This window comes from Zootoca vivipara, chromosome 10, assembly GCF_963506605.1.
Source record: "Zootoca vivipara chromosome 10, rZooViv1.1, whole genome shotgun sequence".
In the NCBI taxonomy this organism is placed as follows: domain Eukaryota; kingdom Metazoa; phylum Chordata; class Lepidosauria; order Squamata; family Lacertidae; genus Zootoca; species Zootoca vivipara.
In genome coordinates this window covers 40,629,634-40,653,609 of record NC_083285.1, presented here as the reverse complement: position 1 = coordinate 40,653,609, position 23,976 = coordinate 40,629,634, and the positions used below count along the sequence as shown (strand labels likewise).

Sequence of the window (23,976 nt, the reverse complement as noted above, 5' to 3'; positions counted from 1 at the left end):
TGGCTTTTCTTGCTATGAGCCTCCTTGAGAATGTTTGCAATGATTTGTTGTTTAGTCGTTTAGTCGTGTCAGACTCTTTGTGACCCCATGGACCAGAGCACGTCAGGCACTCCTGTCTTCCACTGTTTCCCGCAGTTTGGTCAGACTCGTTGGTAGCTTTGAGAACAGTGTCCAACCATCTCGTCCTCTGTCGTCCCCTTCTCCTTGTGCCCTCAATCTTTCCCAACATCAGGGTCTTTTCCAGGGAGTCTTCTCATGAGGTGGCCAAAGTATTGGAGCCTCAGCTTCACGATCTGTCCTTCCAGTGAGCACCTCTTATTCCATCATGCAGGCTTCTCAGGGCTGATTTCCTTAAGAATGGATAGGTTTGATCTTCTTACAGTCCATGAGAATCTCAAGAGTCTCCTCCAGCACCATAATTCAAAAACATCAATTCTTCAGCGATCAGCCTTCTTTATGGTCCAGCTCTCACTTCCATACATCACGACTGGGAAAACCATAGCTTTAACTATACAGACCTTTGTCGGCAAGTGATGTCTCTGCTTTTTAAGATGCTGTCTAGGTTTGTCATTGCTTTTCTCCCAAGAAGCAGGCGTCTTTTAATTTCGTGACTGCAGAGACCATCTGCAGTGATCATGGAACCCAGGAAAGTAAAATCTCTCACTGCCTCCATTTCTTCCCCTTCTATTTGCCAGGAGGTGATGGGACCAGTAGCCATGATCTTAGTGTTTTTTTTTATGTTGAACATCAGACCATATTTTGCGCTTTCCCCTTTCACCCTCATTAAAAGGATCTTTAATTCCTCCTCACTTTCTGCTATCAAGTTTGTGTCATCAGCATATCTGAGGTTGTTGATATTTTTCGGGCAATCCTAATTCCATTTTGGGATTAATCCAGTCCAGCCTTTCGCATGAATTCTGCATTGATAGGCAGCATAAAAACCATCTGAATAAATAATGTGTGGATCTTGGAACAAATGTTCTTGTGTAGCTGAGGTATTAAGATCTCTCATCACGACCAGATTAGAAAAAAAAATCCTTCAGTAGCACCTTAAAGACCAACTAAGTTTTTATTTTGGTATGAGCTTTCGTGTGCATGCACACTTCTTCAGATACACTTGAAACAGAAGTGTCAGACCCTTATATATATACAGAGGGTGGGGGTGGGTGGGAATGGGTGATGGGCTGATGGGAGTGGTAAACCTGTAGATGGCTGTTAACGACTGCTGATGACTGCAATTAGTCCTGGGGGGGGGAAGCAAGGGCTGAGGCGCTAAAGAAAGCTTGATCATGCATAATGAGATAAGAATCCTATGTCTTTATTCATCCCAGGTGGCTCCATGGTTTTAAGCTTGGTAATGAGTTCCAATTCAACAACTTCTCTTTCCAGTCTGTTCCTGAAATTTCTCTGTAATAAAACAGCTGCTTTGAGATCTTGTATAGAATGTCCTGGGAGATTGAAGCATTCTCCTACTGGTTTCTCGTCTTATGGTTCCTGATGTCAGATTTATGTCCATTTATCCTTTGGCGTAGGGTTTGGCCTGTTTGTCCAATATAGAGAGCTGAAGGGCAGTGTTGGCATTTAATGGCATACACAATGTTAGAAGATGAGCAATTAAATAGTCCTGAGATGGTATGTTGGATGTTGTTGGGGCCAGTAATGATGTTGTCCGGGTGTATGTGGCAGCAAAGTTGGCATCTGGGTTTATTGCAGGCTCTGGTACCAGTGTCCATGTTAAGTCTGGTGGTTGTATTATTGTGGGTGAGGAGTTGTTTAAGATTGGGTGGCTGTCTGTAGGCAATGAAAGGTCTTCCTCCCAGAGCTTGAGAAAGGGAGCTGTCATTGTCCAGGAGAGGCTGTAGATCTCTGATGATGCGTTGTACTGTTTTAACTTGGGAGCTGTATGTGATGACTAGTGGTGTTCTGTTATTTTCTTTTTTGGGTCTGTCTTGCAGCAGGTTCTCTCTAGGTATCAGTCTGGCTCTGTTGATCTGTTGTTTAACTTCATCAGGTGGATATTTTAGTTCTAAAAAGGTTTGCTGTAGATCTCTTAGGTGAGATTCTCTGTCTGTAGAGTTGGAAAAGATGCGGTTGTAACGTAGGGCCTGGCTGTATACGATGGATTGTTTGGTATGTTTGGGATGGTAGATATGTTTGTAGATATGTTTGTCGGTCAGTTGGTTTTCTGTATAAGGTGGTGTCTATACGTCCATCCTGTATTTTTATAGTAGTGTCCAAAAAATGTATTTCTTGCATAGATTGGTTCATTGTTAGGTTGATGGTGGGGTGAAAGTCATTGAATGTCTGGTGGAAGGTTTCCAGGGTCTGTTCCATGTGTCCAGATAATAAAAATATCGTCAATGTATCGTAGGTACAAGAGAGGTTTGAGTGGGTGGGAGTCTAGGAAACGTTGTTCTAAATCTGCCATGAAGATGTTGGCATACTGTGGGGCCATGCGGGTGCCCATGGCTGTGCCGCTGATCTGGAGGAACAGGTCATCACCAAATTTGAAGTGGTTGTGATTAAGGACAAAGTGGCAGAGTTTGGTAGCAAAGTCCGCTGTGGTTTTATCTGAAATTGTGTTCCTTATGGCTTGTAAAACTAAAAACTTAGTTGGTCTTTAAGGTGCTACTGAACGAATTTTTTTTTCTATTTTGCTTCGACTCAGACCAACACGGCTACCTACCTGTAACACGACCAGATTGTTAGCTGGTTACAGAGTAGCTTACCTTATTTTAGCACTACATCTCTATTCCATCTTTCCTCAAAGGACTTCAAGGTGGCATGCATAATTATGGCCCTTCCTCGCAACAAACGTATGAGGTAGGTAAGTCTGAGAGGCAGGGACTTGGCCCAAGATCACCCAAAGAACTTAACAGCTGAGTGAGGATTTGAATCCTAATCTCTCAGGCCCTAGTCCAGATCACCAACCATCCCACCACATTGTCTCTGCTATGAACACAAATCTCATGAAGGTGTATGGGCCAATTATGACTGCCCACACACTAACAAAGAGTGGTTTCTTATCTGCTATTAGTTCTAAGGGTGCAATCCAGCAGAATACATTGATTTTGAACAGTGAGATGAAGCCAAACTGCTCAATTCTAGAGACTGTGATGAGTTTCCTGAAAATTATCTAGATTCACTTCAATCCGATTTCTGTCCTTGTTTTGAAACAAAAATGGCAAATGGACATGGAGAGTACAGGAATTTTCAGTAGCTTTTGATACTACCAGCTATAGCTGCAGAGGTCAATTTTATCCTCCCGTCTGTTAAACATTTACATGAAACCATCTTCATGAAATGTCTGGGGAGGTCACCATTATCCAGATTTTGGCTGAGGGATCATCAGTATGTTGATCGTATCCATTTCCAGCATCAGATCCTAGGGAGCCATCTGTGTTCCTGCAGATGTGGTATACACACTATTTATTACATTTCCATTCCACTTTTTCCTCCCAAAGGAGCCCAGTTCGATATACAGTGGTACCTCAGTTTAAGTACACAATTGGTTCCGGAAGTCTGTACTTAACCTGAAGCGTACTTAACCTGAAGCGAACTTTCCCATTGAAAGTAATGGAAAGTGGATTAATCCGTTCCAGGTGGTCCGCGGAGTACTTAGACTGAAGCGTACTTAACCTGAAGTGAACTTTCCCAATGAGAGTAATGGAAAGTGGATTAATCCATTCCAGATGGGTCCACGGAGTACTCAACCTGAAGTGTACTTAACCCGAAGTATGAGTGTAATTGGTTCTGGAAGTCTGTACTTAACCTGAAGCGTACTTAACCTGAAGTGAACTTTCCCATTGAAAGTAATGGAAAGTGGATTAATCCGTTCCAGACGGGTCCGTGCAGTACTTAAGCTGAAAGTACTCAAACCGAAGCGTACTTAAACCGAGGTATGACTGTATACTAGATTGAATCTAGAGCCAAGAAATGAGGCAAACTTCCAGGGGAGGAACATGGTAGATTGAACATATTTTGTCAGCAGGCTGCTGGAGAAATTATGTGGTGATAGCCAAACACGATTCTTTGCTATAGAATTCACTCAGGGGAGGGGGAGAGTGAATAGAGGACTAATCTCTGATGTTCTGAAAGAAGTTTTCTGTGTCGGGACACCAAGAAGGTGTCAGCTCCTTGGAACCCTGATGAGGTTAAGTGAATTCTGAGTGGAGGAATAAACATCATGCCCAAAAGCTGTAAGATCCTGGTGGGCATGGGGTCTGTAAAAGACTGTTTCTTAATTATTTCTGAGAAGATTATTTATGACTCAGAGATTTCACCATCTGCCAGTTGAAATTTGCATTCAATATATCAGGGCTGGCCAACACGTCAATCGCGATCGACGGGTAGATCCCCAGGAGGCTTGCAGTCGATCGTGGGCTGCTTTTCTAGGAGCACCTGGCCCCGCCCCCATCTCCTTCCTGCATTTTATGCTGCTCCGTGGAACAAAGAGCAGAGCTTCTGAATCCAGCTTTCCCAAAATCTCCCTTTCCCAAAATTTAGCCTGGGGCTAAATGGATTATAGGAGGAAACGCACACACGCATCGTCAGGAGTACAGGAAGGAGCCCCACATGCGTCCGAACCTAGGAAAATGTGTGACGTCTCTTAGGAAACTGCGACCTTAATAGTTGCTAAGAAGCAGCATGGGAAAGGTTTGTCTCTCTCTCTCCCCTGCCCCTGGTCAAAAGATGTATTTCCCTGCCCCACCACCCTCTTTTCCCCCTTTAGTTTCTTAAAAGATTGTGGATGCAAACGTCAAAAAGACGTTTATCTTACTGTATTATGGAAAAGCTTATCATAATAAAGTTTTATATTTTATAGTTATTATATTTATTTTATAGTTATTAAACTTGATTATTTAAAGAAGTTTTATTTATTAAAATAAAAAGCAAGGCAGTCAACAACTCTGGTTCTAGATCACTTTCAGGATCCCTCAATGCCAGCTAAGTACCTCTTGAAGGAATGGAAGTCTCTTAACAAGGCAGAATGTATACAGGTCACAACAGTCCTTAAATATGCTTTCATAGTTTTTGAAAAATATAAATTAGTACTTTTGTAAAAAAAAAGTTTTATATAAGAACTTTTTTGGTAAGGTAGTCAAGCACCATATCCATCCTAATACATATGACAATGAAATGTGACAAAAACATAGTGAAGTCAACATGCTTTCATGTATAATCTTACATGAATGATCAAATTCACATAGTAGGTTTTTGTGGTGAACCTTGTTTATGTAGTGTGTGGATGTTGAGCATAGGTCAGCAACGTGCGGCCCGTGAAGGCCATTTATCCAGCCCACGGACTGCCCGTGAACTGAGCCACTCACTCGGCGAGCCCCCCCCCGCTGCGCTAAACCAGCGCAGCATGGCTCGGGGCCTCGCCGAGTGGAGCCGAAAATGGCGCTTACAACTGCACAGCTGCTGGAAATCACGTCTGTGCAGCCGCTGACATGTGCAGAAGCGATTTCCGGCGCTGCGCTGCCCATCTCCAGGACGCCGCAAATCGCTTCTGCACAGCCGCAGGCATGCGCAGAATCCATTTCCAGTGCCACACTGCCCATCTCCGCGACGCTGGAAATGGCTTCTGTGCATGTCCCGCCCACAGACGATAGTCAGTTTGAATCCTCCAGCCCATGGCCAGAAAACGCTGCCGACGCCTGTTTTAGAGTATTCTGCAGGCATGGCCAAACTTGGCCCTCCAACTGTTTTGGGATTACAACTCCCATCATCCCTAGCTAACACGATCAGTGGTCAAGGATGATGGGAAAATAGCTGGAGGACAAGTTTGGCAATGCCTACAGCAGTGTTTCTCAACCTTTTTGGGGCCAAGGCACACTTGTTCCATGAAAAAAATCACGAGGCACACCACCATTTAAAAAGTTAAAAAATTTAACTCTGTGCTGCCCTATATTGACTATATACTTATGACTGTAAGAAACACTTGCCAATTGCTGTGTTGGTTGCAATCTCCTGTAATAAGGCTTCACAAGCCGCTGATTTCTCTGCCAGCACAATCCTTTGCTCAGCAAGTTTCAGGTTGAGCTCATCCAGCCAGCTTCTTTGTTTGTCTAAATTTTAGTTTAGTTTGTCTAAATTTTGCCGCGACGTGCGGCGGCGAGAAGGGCGATTTGCATTGGCTTCCTTTCCGGCGGGTCAGCGATGGTTATTGGCGGCCGCCAGGCACGTGACAATGCAAAACGCCCTTCTCGTCGCCGCACGTCACGGCACACCAGCCAGCGTCTCGCGGCACACTAGTGTGCCATGGAACAGCGGTTGAGAAACGCTGGCCTACAGTGTTGACTGCAAGGTTATTTGAATGCTAATGGCTACTTTTGAGAGAAGGGGAAAATGTGTAATTTGAATGAGTGCCCATAATAGGTCCTGGCAAGTAACTGTGAATGGGAAGTTACATCAACCCAATTAGGAAATGGAGGAAGACAGTATATTATTGGGCTCAGGTAAGGAGCTGGCTACCATATTTGTAGTATCAGCAAGTACATAAATCTAAATTATTTATGGAAGCACTACAAACCTGCTTAGATAGTGCAAGGTGGGGCAATTTTAGACCAATCAGTTCTAGTAGAAACTAAAAGAGTACAGGTGTAGTCTATAGGAATTTTATCCTTTCAGCCATTATTCAGCCTATGAAGTATAACCAACTGTGACTTCATGCACTTCACACTAGGTGCTAAGGAAGGCCTGGAAAATCTGTTAGCATACTGCCTATTTTGATGTCTAGCAAACTCTAGATGTATACAAACAAGTGTGCAGCTTGTGTAAAGGTCTTTTCCAAAGCAGTAGTTCTGAGAAACATCTACATCCACAGCAACACACTGAAGCATTTAGCTTAGTATTTGATAGTTGCCATAGAACTTTCCTAATATACTGTTGACATAGGCTATTAATTTGTTTGTACAAGCCAAAAATATGATCAGTTGTAACAATGATACATTTATCATGGACAGATTATTTTCTGATACAGGGTTAGAATGCCAGGACATTAACCAGAACTGCCACTCCCAATAGTCAAAATGATCTGCCCTCAGAAACTCACAGAGCTGACCTTGTCCAGAATTATGGATTTGTAATCCAATATTTTAAAGGAAAATGCAAATAGGTCCTTGTTATACCTGCAGTTGGGCAACCCTCTGGTTTATTGGGCGATTGCAGAGAATAAAGCAATCATGACAGATTGAAGACAAAAGGTGCAACCCTCAGCTGAATCCAACCAAACATATATGGAATACATTTGACTAATGGTATAGTGATGATGGACGTGGAGATGTTCTTACCTGCACCCACTGCATCCAAAGTGTCATTCATCTGATTTTTTTCTAAATATGGTAAGACAGGTTGTAGAAGTACACTAACCCAGAAAGTATGTCCAGATATGTCACTGGTTCACTGCTGAGATATTCCTCAAAGGCACTTAACGGTTCCTCCACCACTGAATGTGAAAAGGATCATGACCAAAACTGGGGTGATGTACTGAAAAGGCCCCAATTTTGGAATGCACTTCCAGGGCAGTGTTTCTTGACTTTTTGGCAATGAGAGGGAGAACCTTTTCCTGGACAAGGTGTTTTAGAACTTGCTGATTTCGTCTAAGACTTACTTACTGTGGCTACTCGTTGTTGTTTTTTGTATGTGATTTTTCTTACATGTTAAATTGTTAGCTGCTCCAAGTGCCTTCCAACTAATGGAGCTCAAAAAGAGATAGCTGATTTATGTATAAAACTGTTAAGGATTTTGTTCAAACTAGCTGCCATGACATCAGGGCACCTGCTCATCACAGTTGTTTGTATTAGTTTGTTTTTATTCTTTCCATTGGCTAGTTGCATCCAGTCATGAGACATAGTTCCAAGGGTTAAGGAAAATATCAGTGCCTTTCTTTGGGAGAGGCATATGACATTAATCTTTAAAAAGCACCCTTGATGATGATGGGTATCAGCAGATTGTATAGATCATAGCTATACAACTTTTGAACGATCTACAACACCTGTATTATGGCTTCAAAATTTATCAAGATGGTGGTGATAGTCTATAAAATACAACTTTGCACTGAATCCCCTTTCTTCAAAAGGGAAAGGAAATAGCAGATATAGCATGCTTCTAGACAGGGACTTTGTATCAGAAACGGATTGTTTGGATTTAGTTTTTTCCCTGAGCACCACTGGAATGTAACTGCCCCCACACTTCAAGTTTCAGACTTTTTCATAGGTATTCCACTATTCTCACTTGCACCGATGGACAGTCCTTGATGAAATATTTACGCTGTTTTCTGGCCTCTCTCCTCAAGCACTACTTCCCTGGCCTCTGCTGCCTTTTCCTGTTATGGGTGCATGTGTAGTTCTGTACCTGTGTGCAGGCATTTTCAAAAACATTTCTAGCCCGCCACCTGCTAGTTAAAACCTTACATGTTTTACAATCGTATAGATCCCCAGAACTGGTTAGTGGAAATTCAGACATGTTTTCAGCATTCAGTAGTTAGTGAAATAGGCATGTCCCTATTGTTTAGACTGCTGGTAACAAAATAACTAGGTTGTGCTCATATGGTCACGGCTTGTTTTTACTTAATGGAATTTCTGCAGGAAGAGTAAATTCCAATTTTAAATGTTAAAAAATACAGGTTGACTTTTCATGATGATATTATGTGGACAATGTGAAAATCTTGAGTGAATCAACAGCACCAAATTCCACAATAAACCTTGATCTCGAAATAGTCACTGAAGTATTGCAGCTGGCAGAATGGGGAATGAGATTTCTATCTCATCTACATCTATATTGGTTTTGAAATTGCTCTTACATATGAAATTGTTTTATATATGTTTTAATGTTGATGGCTTCATTGTTAAAATGCTTTGAGAAGATTTCTAGGAAGTGATTCACAAATGGAACAAAATAGCTAAGTAAACATTGAGTAGGGAAGGTGAAACTAGAACTAATAAAACCCAGTCCGACTGCATTCGAATATTCCATAAAGCCAAGAACTTGTCAACAGCGACAAAATCAAGCTTCTATTATCCATGTGTTGTAACTAGAAACCACAAGTAGTAACCAGTAGCATATGTCATACATGTTTAGGACAGCCTTCAGACAGGACTTGTTCTAGGTAAACTAGCAGTTTGCTCTGTAGAACTTTTGAAAGAAGCACAGCTCTGTAGTCTTGAGCTGGCTTTCTATCTTCCAATTCTGTGCTTGTACTTTAAATTAATTTTAACTTTAAAAACAATATTTAAACCATCCTTTAATAGTCTAGCATAAAAGCAATAGATAAAATTCATACTAAATTTAACATTAACTTGTTCATTTCTTTGTTTCAGTTAACATGCTTTTTATATTATTAGCATCTACTGAACATTAGAGTATGTTGCTCTAATAAATTAATGTTACAAGCGTGTGGTCAGTATTTTACTGCTGAAGAGCACATTCCCTTAAAAAAAACACCAACCAAGCAAATTTCCAAGAACACGGGCAGATAATTCAGAACAGTCTTGAAAAGACTTATTTCTTAAAGAAAGGAAAATACCACTCACCTGAAGGGGTTGAATCATTTGGCGTTATCACTTCAGCTTCTTTAACAGAACAGAGTTCCTCTTCATCTGAAAGTACCAAGAAAGCTTCTTTGGGCAAACTTTCGCTGCTTTCATGTTTGGCTAATGAATTTAATGGGTTTTCTGCTTTATCTTCTGCATCAAAGTTAGGATTTTCTACTGGAAGCATAGTAGATTTGGGGAAACAACTTAATTCACCTGCTGGAGCCAGCTTTTCTAAAATTGGAATAATTTCCTCTGTTTCCATTGTAGCTGCATTTCCCAAAATGTTTTCTGCTGGTTCATCTTCTACAGCTTTTTGAGTGCTGGTCTCTAGAGGTTCTGCAGATTGAGTAGCTTCCTCCTTTGGATTTACATCTGTATCAATACTACTAGATATTGCTTCCTCATCAATGTTCTCTTTTACAAGAGTTTCCTTGGTACTCTTTTCTTCTTCCATAGGTGTATCAGGAGCAAGAGCTAACTCATTTGTTTTTACTGGTTCTACTGAGCTGTCATTAATATCACAGCTTACTTTGCTTTCCTCTTCAGGCTCGCTTGGTGTGGCTTTCTGGTCCAAAACGTCTTTTATACAATTATCTTTGTGGTCCAAATCATCAATGACTTTGACTTCGTCCTGCAAGTCATTATCAATATTACAGTCAAGCACCTGATTTTCAGGATCACAGCCTGAAATAGTGCTAGCACCCTCATGTTCTTGCTCAGAAACAATGTTCTCAGGGGTCAGGGTTTCAAGTTTAGGAGTCAGGTCACTAACCTGATTCTCTTTCACATCTGGACTTTTGGCATCAGTAAGTTCTTCAGAGTCCATTTTTTGTCCTTCAGAGTCAAGGCATAAATCTTCTATGCCATTCACTTCTTTGCCCTCAGTACATTCAGAAATGAGTAACGGGGAATTAAGATCTGAATCCCCATTTTCATGTTTCCCATTTAACAACTTGACATCTGTGGTTTTCAGAAGTTCCTCCTTTACCTTATAGACACTATCAAGCTGTTGTCTGTCACTTGCTCTCATGGTTTTGCGGGCCTTAAAAACCTTTCTTTGACGTTCTTCATTGTTTTCCATCTTGATTCTGTAAAGGTATACATTTTAAAGAAAAATGAATGTTAATGCAACACACACACACTTTACAAAGATCACCTTGTTCCATTTTTCTGGCTTTGGTGTGGTTGGTACATCAAGAGCACTGGTATACATTTATTGTTATTGTGGGGGAAAAGTCTGTATATTCCTGCACTTATAATAAAAACAAAACATTACAAACACTACACTTCTCATTGTAAAAGGAACAAGCATTTTACACATGTTCCCGTCACATCAACATCCTTTGTGGATGTTGTGACACAGATGATCATATATTGTGTAAATTATGAATATTTAGTATGGGTCTTTGGTTTCCTTATCATGAGCAAACACTATTTTGCCCATTAACTACCAGCTGTTGATTCTGGAAAGTTCTAAGCACTTTAAACCTTCAAGTATGTGATCGTGCTGTCCTTCGTATAGGAAAGAATCAAACAGAAATCTTTAATTTCCCAACTGTTCTTCTAAAGCAAATATACAAAATGCATGAGGGCTGCATGACAAAAAGCTTTGAAATATGCTCCCAAGGTAATAAATGTAATAATAAATTTAATACCATTTTAAAAAAATTAAAATTGTAACAGAATAATTTGTCACAGCAAAATGCATCTTTTCCCAGGAAATATGTTTTAAGCAAAAACTGGGAACTGGATTAAACATTATGATTTGAAATGTGCCCTTTCCTTGGTGTTTTATTTACCATCTTGACTTAAAAAATAACCCACAAAGGTCAGTTCACAAATATGGTTAATTATTGTGAGCTTCAGTATGAAAAATATATAATTAACATGACTCCCCCCCCCCAATTTGCTCTTTTGCATAACATAACTCCTGAAGTAGTCAGACAAGTGTAGGAACTTCGGAGTTTACGTAAGCTTGGTTCACACATCACATAAAACTATAAATTGTGCTTTACAGAACAAACCATGTTACAGCCAAGCCACAGACGGTCGAAGAAACTATGGTTTGCCTTGTCATACTCTGCTCTCCTTCCATCCCACCCACTTCCTGCCTTTAGCTATCTCTCCACCCAACTTCCCTGAACCCTTTGTGGTGCTTAACAGCTGATACACCACATCACCATTTCTCCTCCACGGATTGTCTGTGAGAGCAAGGGTATGTGAAACTTATTTTCTGCAACTGTCATCAAATAGTTGCTTTCCCCACCTGCTCCTCCAAGAAAGAAGTGCCCATGCTCCTTTGTAGCTTCTTCTATTCCTTTTCTCTGCAATCACACTTCTAATTTTTCTTCTCTCAACCAACCATCAGTTGTTACCATGAATTCATTATGTTTAGTTAGAATCACCTACGTTTGAGTTACCAGATTTCTCTGCTGTCAGCAGGGTTGAAAGACTGCTTAATACACACTTAAGTAGTTTTACCAGTTTGTTATAGTTACTGTAATGGTTCATATTTGACACCTGTTCTTGGGTTTCTGCATTTTATTTGTGTGTGTCACTATCAAGAATTATGGCTATTCTGAGCTGTGCTACTTGGAGAAAGTCATTTGTTTTTAAGACAGCATATTAATTTGCCAACCAAAGCCAATCAATCACCCACCAGTCAAAACATCTCCAAAGCTATAGTTCAAAGAAGTTCTATTTAAGTTTTCAATTTCCTCTCAAGCCACAGCAGCAAATCAAAGCAGGAATGGAACAGAGTTGGATTCAGAAAAAGAAAATTATTATATCAGCCAGTGATGTCATCCTCTGGAAATGTAAAATAAGAGTTGCTGAGAGCAGTTACATTTTCCAGAAACTGTTCCCTAGAATCTACATTGCTTAGTGGGTGATTTGGACATGTCAATGAAACAAACCACACTTAAATCAGTTAAGGAGGTGCCAAAGCTCACATGCAAGACTGGACCATAATTAAAGTCAGTAAAACAGCAACAAACCATGGTTTATTTTCCACACACAAACTAGCAATGCATAATTATGGTACTGAACTGAGTTCACCCGGAACACTAATATGTTTTTTACTCTAACATTTATTTAAACTGTGGTCAATGTGATGTGCAAAACAGACCTTGAGAGGGGATGTTTTTTTAAAAATGGTTTTGTCTTTTGTCTTCACAAAACTCCTAAAACCATTTAGTTGCATGTGCACCAAATTGCTCATCTTGTAATTCTGCCACAATTTTTTTAAAAAAAGAAACTCACATTTGCCAAATGGCCCCAAACAAACATTGAAACAAGTACTGTAAACTGATATTGCATTCTCCCACCACAACTTGCCAACTTGTTATTTATGTAACAAAAACTGTTATACATACATAACTTTCCAAACAGGATGAATGTATATAAGCTGATTTTCATTGTGCAGGATGAGTTAACAAATTCAACAGTTAAAAGGTTTCCTGAAGAATATTATCGAAGTTCTGCCTGCCTGCTTTAGACCTATTTAAATTTGCATTTATTATTAAGATATTTATCATTAAGATATTTTGACTGACACACATAAATATTTAAGCCATATCATGACAGCCATATTATGTGACCAGTAACTGATAATCATAGAAGCTAAAACACTTAACAAAATAATTGTGTGTTCTTTCGGTATGGTGCTCTCAAGTGGCGGGTCAGGGAATTCTCTCTGCCTCGGTGAAGCATTCCCAGTCACGGTGAATGGGCAAAATAAGGGGGAGCAAGGGCGACGTGAACCCCTAGAAAGCTCTGAGAGGAGGTCTCAGACCGAAAAGGGCACCAAAGAGTGCAGAAAGGGATCCTCTGTCATTCCAGCACAGTTTAAGTGGAGGAAGTCAGATGAATCTCAGCACAATAAGGATGCAAGCCTGACCGTGAAATACGCCGAGACCCCAAGAAGAAAAGCACCAGGTTACTCCATACAGCAGATGGTGGATACAAACATACTCCTGTATTTCTGAAGATGAAATAACAAGAATAAAAAGGGAGAGCAGAATTCTTATGGGAAAATAACAAAGACAGAGTGACAAAATAAGGCTGAAGGAGGTCCACAGTGTTTGGCGAGTAAAGCTGTGACCAGAAAGTTCTATAAAAGGACCCAAGAGTGAGAAAGTGCATATTGAGTATTAAAAAACAAAGGAACATACCGGTACCAACGGCAGGCGAGCAGGAACTGGAGCGTGGAGGACGGGAGAGGAGGCAGAGGCGGCATAATGGAAAGGCTTAAAGACAATGGAGGGAAAGATGGGCAAAGAAGAAAAGAGACAAGTGAGGGGGAGCGCCATTACCAGGTAAAGAAAGGTGAACTCGGGTGGAACGGAAAAAGTGGGGAAGAGAGAGGAAAGAGAAGGCAAAGAGGGAGGAAGAAATTGAGCAAAGGAGCAAAGCCAGAATAAGAAAAGGTGAGGCTGTGAAAAATGGTGGAGTCAAAGAACTGAGTCATACCACAGGACAAAAGGGGACAGAAACAGGAAATGGTGTAACAGGGAAAACCAGCGTCAAAAGGAAATTAGTAAGAAGGAACACTTGGGATATTCAGCCTAACACTTAATGCCACCTAAAGAAAGGGAATGGAATTGCACCTAAAATGTTGAAACTAATGTAATGGTGCCTGCTGCCTGCAGGTGAACATAGAGCACAAACTGAACAAAATAACACAACATGATGGCCAATAACAATGGCACTAAACACTATTTATAAACTAATACAAATGATCAGAAATTGCAACCAAAGTCTTTAAATCTTCTTCACCAGTTGCGGTAGAATAATTCAAAAGTTCGATGCACACACACACACACACACACACACACACACACACACACATATACTGTTCCGGTGACATTTGGTGAGAATATGTATATATCAGTATACGTATATCAAAATCTAATTTGTGCTGGAGATACAAAACAGAGATAGGAACAATGTTTCATATGTGGTGGGAGTGTATGTATATCAACCAATTTTGGGGTGACATTCAAGAGGAACTTTAAAAAATGCTTAAAATATCATGCAATAAAAAACCCGAGGCGTTCCTCTTGGGAATTATATCGACAGGCATTCCTGCCGCTAGGGAAAAAGTTTTCTTATATGCAACCGCTGCGGCCAGAATGATTATAGCAAAAAAATGGAAGGGAGAAAAAAGTCCCTCAATAAGAGAATGGCAAATAAGATTTTGTGAATACGTAGAATCACCAAGACTTACAGCAGTGGTAAGAGGCCAATCAGACCAAATACTGATGGAGGAGTGGACTTGCGTGAAAGAATACATCAAAAAACATTGTTCTGGTATTAATATATCAATATGCAATGAATGAAATTTAGAGAGTAAAAAATTAAGAAGAAATGGGTAAAAGATGAGATAGTCAAAAATAATATTGATAACACAGCAAAAAGAAAAGAAATAAAGGAAGCCACACATAGGTGGAGGAAAGTCAAGATTTATGTTTGCATGTTTAGCTTGTTTTTTTCTTTTCTTTTTTGTAACCTTGTTGAGAGGTGTATGTATGTACAATAAGTTTGCTTTGTGTTTGTAAGTATCATATTCATCAAAAAAAGTTTTAAAAAACAAAACAAAATAATTGTAATTTTATCTTTATTTTGTCATTCACTTATTTATGTAGAAATTTCTCTATCTTGCCAAGGATCCAGAATTTTGTTGAAGGCATACAACTCTGTCCATTGTGCAACATTTAAGTAACAAGACAACAAATGAAAGATGTTTTGCTAAGCAACCTATATATCATATGCAGTAAAGACAGGTTTTACAGTACAATTTCAATCCACATCCACAAGGGTGCACACTGTAGCCACTTAATAGAACACACAAAGCTGTTGGGGATTTAGATCACACAGAGCACTTGAGATAATTTGGCCATATTCGTGCAAGCCAATCAGCGGTTCTCTTTCATATGTTTTCTGGTTCTAGGAAGAACAGAGGAATTATAAATTATTTTCTTACCTGAAAATAGGTGTATATTCATTTGATTCTGGGAGATCACACTCATCTTATTCAGTGAATAAAAAACTTTCATACTTTAATCCTCTTCAAAATGGTGTTATGATGCACATGACCAAGTTTATAAGAAAGTGAAGCTAATTTCTGCATGTACATAAGGCAGTAGTATCTAAAAAGATACTGCATTGTGAGAGTTTTGATCTCTTCTAGTGTAAGGAAGGATTCTCAAACTGCCCCGGAGACGGCTGGTACTGTATTTCAATCAAGTTTATGTTCCAGTACTGTTTGGTTTGATTCAATGTGTCTAAACACACCTCTTATGGATGTGCCCTTATTGGTTGTGTGCCAAATGAAGAAATATCACAGTAGAATTCAACACTTTCCTTCAAGAAAATGATGTTTTACAGTATAGCACCTAATGCTCAATTTAGAAAAGTATACAAATGCATAAATAGTAGTGAATGGGGTCACGAAGAGTCAGACACGACTAAACGACTAAACAACAACAACCTAAACACCACACATTCTCCTTCCATAAGAAGTCACATTAATATGTTACAACATTTTATCCTTTTGTATAAAATCACCGCGACCACAAAAGATTCCTCAAGTCATTTCTCCCCCCTCCCTTAGTAATAAGCTAGCCCGTGTTGTAGCTGCAAGTGCTTATATGGTAAAAGGAGTGTACCACTGGATCTTACAATGATACCCAAAAAGATCCTTGCTCTACCAATAAGGTAGTTTTCCTTCCCCTCCCCCATGTTTTCCCCTTAAGTGAGATCACTGCTGCATGACAACAAAGAAAGTATTAGCATAGCTGCTATGGATTAGCCCATAATCGTAAAGTCATGTGAGCAGCTCGAGTAGCTGAAAAGGTTAGCCAATCAGCTGCTATTATTTTGAGTTTTGCCTGGAAAGGGGGGGGGCAGATGAGGGACTGTAAAAGGATTCTCAAAAGGCAGCAACATAAACTAGAATACAAAATGACTGCATACAGTGGTTCTCTACATAATATAAGTACTCTAGAACAGCACTGCCACTGCATTCACAAAAGCAGAGAGTTTTTCCAAAGCACTAACAGAATCTCTACAAGAATAAAATTTTATAATCATGTAGCATTCATGGTAACCTTGCAATTTATTACTCCATATAATCTAGACAAGCAAAACTGACTTGCATGTAGTAATGTCTGCAAAGAAATTAAGGACAGTCATTGGCCTGTGTATCTAGTTCTAGATAAAGGGTCGTAGATTCCAGCCTTGCAAAAACAGAGTACAGAACAAAATGTTCCTTTTCTAGAATCTGGCTGGAACATTTCCAAATTGCCTATTAAAATTCAACTTTACGCATACCACACAAAGAAGATCTGGGAGCGTGTTGAGTGTCTTATAGAAGAATCAGTGTTCTAGATTAATTTTCATATTTAATTTCATCACATTCTGTGATTAGCTTTTCATCAAAAATTGCAAAATATATTTAAATAAGCTTGATTTGAGCTTTTAGAATTATGTATAAATTTATAAAAAATAAACAAATATCAATTTACATTCCACCAATGTTCTCTACTACATTAAATAAAAATGAAGTATATCTCTTTGAAAAAGAAAAGCATGCGTGTCGCCAACAAAGAGGAATTATGTCTAATTGCAAGTTAGCGCTTATGTATCTTATTTTTACCTCCTAAGCATTTAATTGAGATTGGGCTGTTTAAGCTATTGTACACAGAAAACTATTTTCTCCTTTACACAATATTCATCACTAGTGGTTTTCAGCCCGTTCAATAACGGGCGCTAGAATCCTGGGGTTCGGAGAAGCGCTTGCGCAGCGCTTCTCCGAACCCTGGGACCTGTCCTTGCTGTCGGCGGCAGGGGGACAGGAACGGAGGAGGAGAAAGCGCTGCTTTTTCCTTCTCCGTTCCTCTCCCGCAGCCGCCGACAGGAAGCAGATATCCCAGGGTTCGGAGAAGCGCTTGCGCAGCGCTTCTCCGAACCCTGGGACCCGTCCTTGCTGTCGGCGGCAGGGGGACAGGAACGGAGGAGGAGAAAGCGCTGCTTTCTCCTTCTCCGTTCCTCTCCCGCAGCCGCCGACAGGAAGCAGACATTCCAGGGTTCGGAGAAGCGCTTGCGCAGCGCTTCTCCGAACCCTGGGACCCGTCCTTGCTGTCGGCGGCAGGGGGGCAGGAACGGAGGAGGAGAAAGCGCTGCTTTCTCCTTCTCCGTTCCTCTCCCGCAGCCGCCGACAGGAAGCAGACATCCCAGGGTTCGGAGAAGCGCTTGCGCAGCGCTTCTCCGAACCCTGGGACCTGTCATTGCTGTCGGCGGCAGGGGGACAGGAACGGAGGAGGAGAAAGCGCTGCTTTCTCCTTCTCCGTTCCTCTCCCGCAGCCGCCGACAGGAAGCAGACATCCCAGGGTTCGGAGAAGCGCTTGCGCAGCGCTTCTCCGAACCCTGGGACCCGTCCTTGCTGTCGGCGGCAGGGGGACAGGAACGGAGGAGGAGAAAGCGGCGCTTTCTCCTCCTTCCTTCCTCTCCCCCAGCCGCCGACAGGAAGGACGCGCGCACTCTCCCCCCCCCCGCCTCCTCCAACCGCCGCTCCTCACGGCCAGGGAGGGTTGTGAGGAGGCCTTCGCCGGCCTCCACCCCGGCGGGAGCGGCGGTTGGAGGAGGCAGAGTGGGGGGAGAGTGCGCGCGCGCAGTCTCTGCTGTCCAATCCCTGTATCCCTGGGGCACATGCGCAGTGACCCAGGGACACACGGGACATCTGGACGCAGGGACAACATGGACATTATTATATAGGATTCCAAAAGAACATTAATGAGGAAATAAATAAATAATAGTAATAATAGTAATAGCACTCCTCCTCCCCCTTTTTCTTTGAGACCTTGTAATTTCTGAAACATACCCAAGAGGGAGCCAGCTGTAGCCACACTCTTAGTTTGTGTGATCTTCACACAGAGAAAATAAATCGGCAGCTTGCTTCATTGTTACCGAGCTCTCTCCCCGTATAATTTTACCTTATCCGATTGGCTGGAGGAAGCAGATACTCAACTACCAATCAGGAGTATGCACTCTCATATCTGCCCAGCAACAAGAAAAAGATGTTACTACTGAACATTTCTTATTTTCAGACAATAAGTGCTGAATAATTCAGAAAACTTTAAATGCATAATCCTTTCAAAATGTTTTTGTTAAAAGAGTCTGAAGATTAACCACCACATTCAACTGACATTTTAAGCATAAGGCTTAAAAATGGTTGCTTACAAGAATATACAGGAAAATGTGGAACTAGAGGTTTTCACTGCTATGGATTCAGAAATGGTGAGAAACAAGTAGCCTAGCCCGAAGTTGAACTTACGTATGTTTTCTATAGCTCAGATGTTGAAACTGTTTTCACCTTGAAACCTGCATATTCCCCTTCAGTTAAGGAGACATGAAAACATTTCATTCAACAGAAAAAAGAAAGAAAAAGAAGTCCAGAGGGCAAGCAAACCATTTACACTTCATTTTACCTCAAAAATTCAATACCAAATTTGCTTTTGAAATTCTCAAATCTACAGGTGTTTTCAGACAACAATTGTCTCCCTAGCAGTTACCCATATGCAAGTTAGTCTACATTCTATACCAGGCATCCCCAAACTGCGGCCCTCCGGATGTTTTGGCCTACAACCCCCATGATCCCTAGCTAACAGGACCAGTGGTCAGGGATGGTGGGAATTGTAGTCCAAAACATCTGGAGGGCCAAAGTTTGGGGATGCCTGTTCTATACAACACACTACTACAGTGGTACCTCGGTTTTCAAACGTAATCCGTTCCGGAAGACCATTAGACTTCCGAAATGTTCGCAAACCGAAGCATTTACTTCTGGAAAACTCAATACAGAAGCCCTGTGGCACATTCGACTTCTGAGACGTTCAAAAACCAAGGTACCACTGTACTTCTTACTTCATCAGAAGCAACAGGCAGAAACAGAAAATGGAACACTGTCCCTAAAGTTAAATACCACAAAATAGCATGTGCAAAACTAATTATTTTCACAAAAATATGCAGACATCAGCTCCTAGAGCTAAAAGAGGCATGGTAATACATGGCTTTTAAAGTTTAACATGAAAACAACTCTCTGGTAGGTTTTCACTTCCTAATGAAAATATATACTCATTTTGAAGAAGCAAGTTAATATTTACTTAAGTGATACTTAAGGGACCCAGGTGGCGCTGTGGGTTAAACCACTGAGCCTAGGGCTTGCTGATCAGGTCGGCGGTTCGAATCCCCACGACGGGGTGAGCCCCCGTTACTTGGTCCCAGCTCCTGCCAACCTAGCAGTTCAAAAGCATGTCAAAATGCAAGTAGATAAATAGGAACCGCTACAGCGGGAAGGTAAACGGCGTTTCCATGTGCTGCTCTGGTTTTCCAAAAGCGGCTTTGTCATGCTGGCCACATGACCTGGAAGCTATATGCCAGCTCCCTCAGCCAATAATGCGAGATGAGCGCGCAACCCCAGAGACGGTCACGACTGGACCTAATGGTCAGGGGTCCCTTTACCTTAAGTGATACTTTAGACTATGCAATACTTAACATTACCAATGTCTTGCAAAAGGATGGTAATGTGCCCAAAGGGAAAACCTACTATTATTTACTCATACGTTTTATACTGATTTCTTCCATTCATGTACCATAAGCTGAGTTGATGCAAGTGTAACCTTTACATTTTGGTACTGAATATTTAAACTCACAATAGTCTGGTGTCATCTTTAGTAGCCCTTTGAGGTCACTAATAAAATTTCATGGGAAAACAGAAGAGAAAGGATGTGCAAAAAATATGGAGATTCAACATTAAGAAACTAGCATTTATAAAGTACGATACAGTAACGATAGTTTAAATATTCTAGTGTGCAGAGACTTTAATGTTCATGATCGAAAAAGGCAATTTGAAAATCTTGCCCAAGTTGCAGCCAATTGATTTCCCAGAAACATCTTACTTGCATACTTCTTTTTTCTTAGATTTCCTTTCTTCAAGGAAATGAAATGCATCTGTTTGCGCATGCACAGTCAAACACTGAGGTCACTGCCAACCTCACACCACAGTCATAAATGTGGTAAGTAGGCAGGACTACAAGCTCGGGCAGTGTGACAAATTAAAGCTTAGTTAGTATTGTAACTAGGGAGTTAGCTTTTCTCCCTGGTATCTAACTTGCCTACATTTAAAAATACAGTATCTTTTGCACGTGTAAATAATACACCCTAATAAGGAACCTCCTGAAGCCATGTTGTTATCTTATCAGCAAGCCGAGCAAGTAAACTTGACTAGTCTGATGTCAGACAACTGGACTGAAGATTTGCATAGTCACGCTGGTTGGCTCCTGAAGATCAGTTTTGCAAAAGCCCATGAATACCAGAGGCTGAGAGTCAGCAGGAAGCACAGAAGATCTGCCTGGCAACAAGGCTAAAAATAGAATCAGTACGCAGCACTGTAACAGTATGAAACCAGGAGCAGAGCACAACTCAAGCCTTCCTGTCTCTACATGCAAAGTTATACAAAAAGAGGGGCATACTCTTCACCAAAGATTAACCCCTAATGCTATCTAATTAGCATAGGCAGATCAGCATATATATCATGCATGCACAGCAACCTTTTGTGCACAACTCTTCACAATGTACTGAACATTTATTCTCCCATCGTATTTTCTTTTTTAGAATTAAGGAAATACTTCCCAAACATCAGATATGCAATTTTTTCTAATTTTAGAAAATTATGTCAATTCCATTTGCACATGTAAAGAACTATTCCAATTGTTGTCATTCACCAGGAACCAATATTAGAAGGGTAAAGGTAAAGGTACCCCTGACCATTAGGTCCAGTCGTGACCGACTCTGGGGTTGCGGCGCTCATCTCGCGTTATTGGCCGAGGGAGCCGGCGTACAGCTTCCAGGTCATGTGGCCAGCATCACTAAGCCGCTTCTGGCGAACCAGAGCAGCGCACGGAAACGCCGTTTACCTTCCCTCCGGAGTGGTACCTATTTATCTACTTGCACTTTGGCATGCTTCCGAACTGCTAGGTTGTTAATAGTCATGTTAATATGTCATCTTTGTATCATGTGTTTGAAATTAGCCAGGTTCCAGGAGCATTTTGCACCTGACTATTGCTACATGCAACCAAGTGAAGATGCCTCAGTGCTACCGGTAGGATGGTGGCTGACATCTCTACCATCTGGAGGCGCATACCTGGGGACCACTGGATCTAGACTGTTTACACACACTAATACCACATCCTGAAGAATTCCATCAGTTATATTTTTACCTGCACAATTAGAATAAACTTCAGGAACCAAAATGCTTTTCCTGTGCAGCCTGAAGCTTATCTTCAGTAGCTTATCTTCAGTTAACTCTTCCGGTCCTGGGGTTGGGATATCTCAATACAATGGCTCTCCAGGATCATTAGCAGTCTGGAGATCTGCTGGGGAATCCTGAACTCCCTACTGCTCTTTCTGAGGAGCCCTCAGGTCTGCGGCATGAACAGTGCTGAATCCTAACCAACCAGGAGAAAGAGGCAGCCCACCACCAGGGTGAAGGCAGAGGCAGAGGCAAACCACCAGATTTGCCAGTATGAGGGTACTTTTTAATTACACATTTCTTGGATAGTAACATACTTGTACTTTCTTAGATAACTGCTTATTTAATGAATTATTTGCTTGTGTTTTACATCAAGCTCTCAAAATACTCATGAGGTTTGCGTACATGAAACAATATGCACTGTAGCTTTCTTTGAAAACATGGATTTTCTGTTTGTGTATCTGCACAAACAATGGAAATGCTGGCCTTGTGATGAAACATTAAGAGTTTTAACTGGAATTTAAAGTCAACATGACACTACCATCAACTTCACTGGTCAAAGCTAGCAGGTGAGGAGTGAGATTAGCTATGGACAGGGAATGTTGCAATACCAATGTCCCTGCACTTACGTGTGCCCTACTGACACGTGATTACGTATACACTTTATGCAATTTCACTTATGTGCGCAGGGGCAGTCACCTGTAATGAGCGTTTGGATAGTGGAAAGTCTGAGATCTGTCAAACTGAGGAGAAGCATTCATGTGTTTCAGAAATTGGAAGCAGGGGAGTTTGTACAAATGCTTCTTTTGTTAATTGGTGGTAACAGCTTGAATCCCAACTTCCATGAGCAGAATTTCACCCAAAAAACCGTTTTTTTTGTTTTTAGTTTTACTCCCATGGATGTGACATGGAGAGGTTGCAGTAGAAAGGGTAAATAAGGAAGTCACTACCCGGTATCTGCTTGCCCACCACCACTTTTGGATCCAAGCTATAGTTAAAAGTAGGCTAAGTGAACAGCATACTTTTAGGATCCCATTGTTTTTATCTTTTTTAATTGTAGTAAGCTTGAAATATTTGTATAGTTGTACACAGTTGCAGCGGTAGTGGCATTGGTAACAAAATCAGACACAGGATATGATTTATAAGTTAAGGTGGCTTCTGTAACTGTTTTAGCCTTGACAAAAGGCACTATACATTACTTTTACAGTTTTAGTACCCAACTAAAATAAGCAGAAGTACAAATAATAATAATGAAGTTCAGAAAGAGGCCATTGCTGATTGGTAGAATATATACTTTGTATGCAAAAATCTGTGGCGTCTCCACTTAAAATAGCTCCAGGAGCAGGCCTGGGAATGGCTTTCTCTCTGCCTGAGACCTGAAGAGCTGCCAATCACAATAGTTCCAGTTTTTTCAACCTAATGTCCTCCAGATGTTTTGGACATCAACTTCCATAATCTTTTACCACTGTCAATGCAAACAGGGTGTCAGAGGCGCTGATGCGGCTACTCTAGAGTAACGACTCCTCGCAGCATAGTCCTTTTAGACTTTTATTAAGTGCTGATTATTTACAGTGCTCAGAGCGATTTATATACATGCTTTCGGTCAGGTGTCAGAACCTCCGAATGGAGATTGGCGCGTTTTCTTCCAGCAAAGAAGCTTTGGGAGACCCATCCTCTTCCCCCTACGTTTTCTGCGCAATTCCGGCATCGGGGGAATTGGCCTTCCCCCCGGGTTCCCCCTTTCCTGTCCCACCTGGGTCAGTGGCTCCGCAACCTTGCCTGAGCCTCGGGCACCACTTCCTGATTCTCCGCTGGAGGCAGAGCTCTCCCTGCTCTCCCCAGCGCTTGGGGATGGGCTGGAACTTAAGAGGGGAGGGACTTCCCGGTATCCCCTGTCCCTCACACAGGGGATGGTGTAAATTTTAGTTTAAAGCAGGCATCCCCAAACTGCGGCCCTCCAGATGTTTTGGCCTACAACTCCCATGATCCCTAGCTAACAGGACCAGCGGTCAGGGGAGATGGGAACTGTAGTCCAAAACATCTGGAGGGCCAAAGTTTGGGGGTGCCTGGTTTAAAGTATCTGGTGAGCACCAGATGGAGGGACAATGTACTACTAGACAGTACTGGGAT

The 23,976-nt window shown here is 41.4% G+C and overlaps 1 protein-coding gene across 7 annotated transcripts in view; it reads right to left on the bottom strand.

Moving 5' to 3' along the window:
* The window catches only part of ATF7IP (activating transcription factor 7 interacting protein), a 79,619-nt gene that overhangs the window by 26,330 nt on the left and 29,313 nt on the right, over positions 1 to 23,976 (bottom strand). For all 7 annotated transcript variants that reach the window (XR_009558275.1, XM_060279748.1, XM_060279744.1 and 4 more), the window contains exon 2: positions 9,537 to 10,627. Coding sequence is in view for 6 of the 7 variants with exons in the window: in XM_060279743.1 (XP_060135726.1) it covers positions 9,537 to 10,627 (1,091 nt within the window). In the remaining variant the exon portion in view is untranslated. The remainder of the gene's footprint in view (positions 1 to 9,536; positions 10,628 to 23,976) is intronic.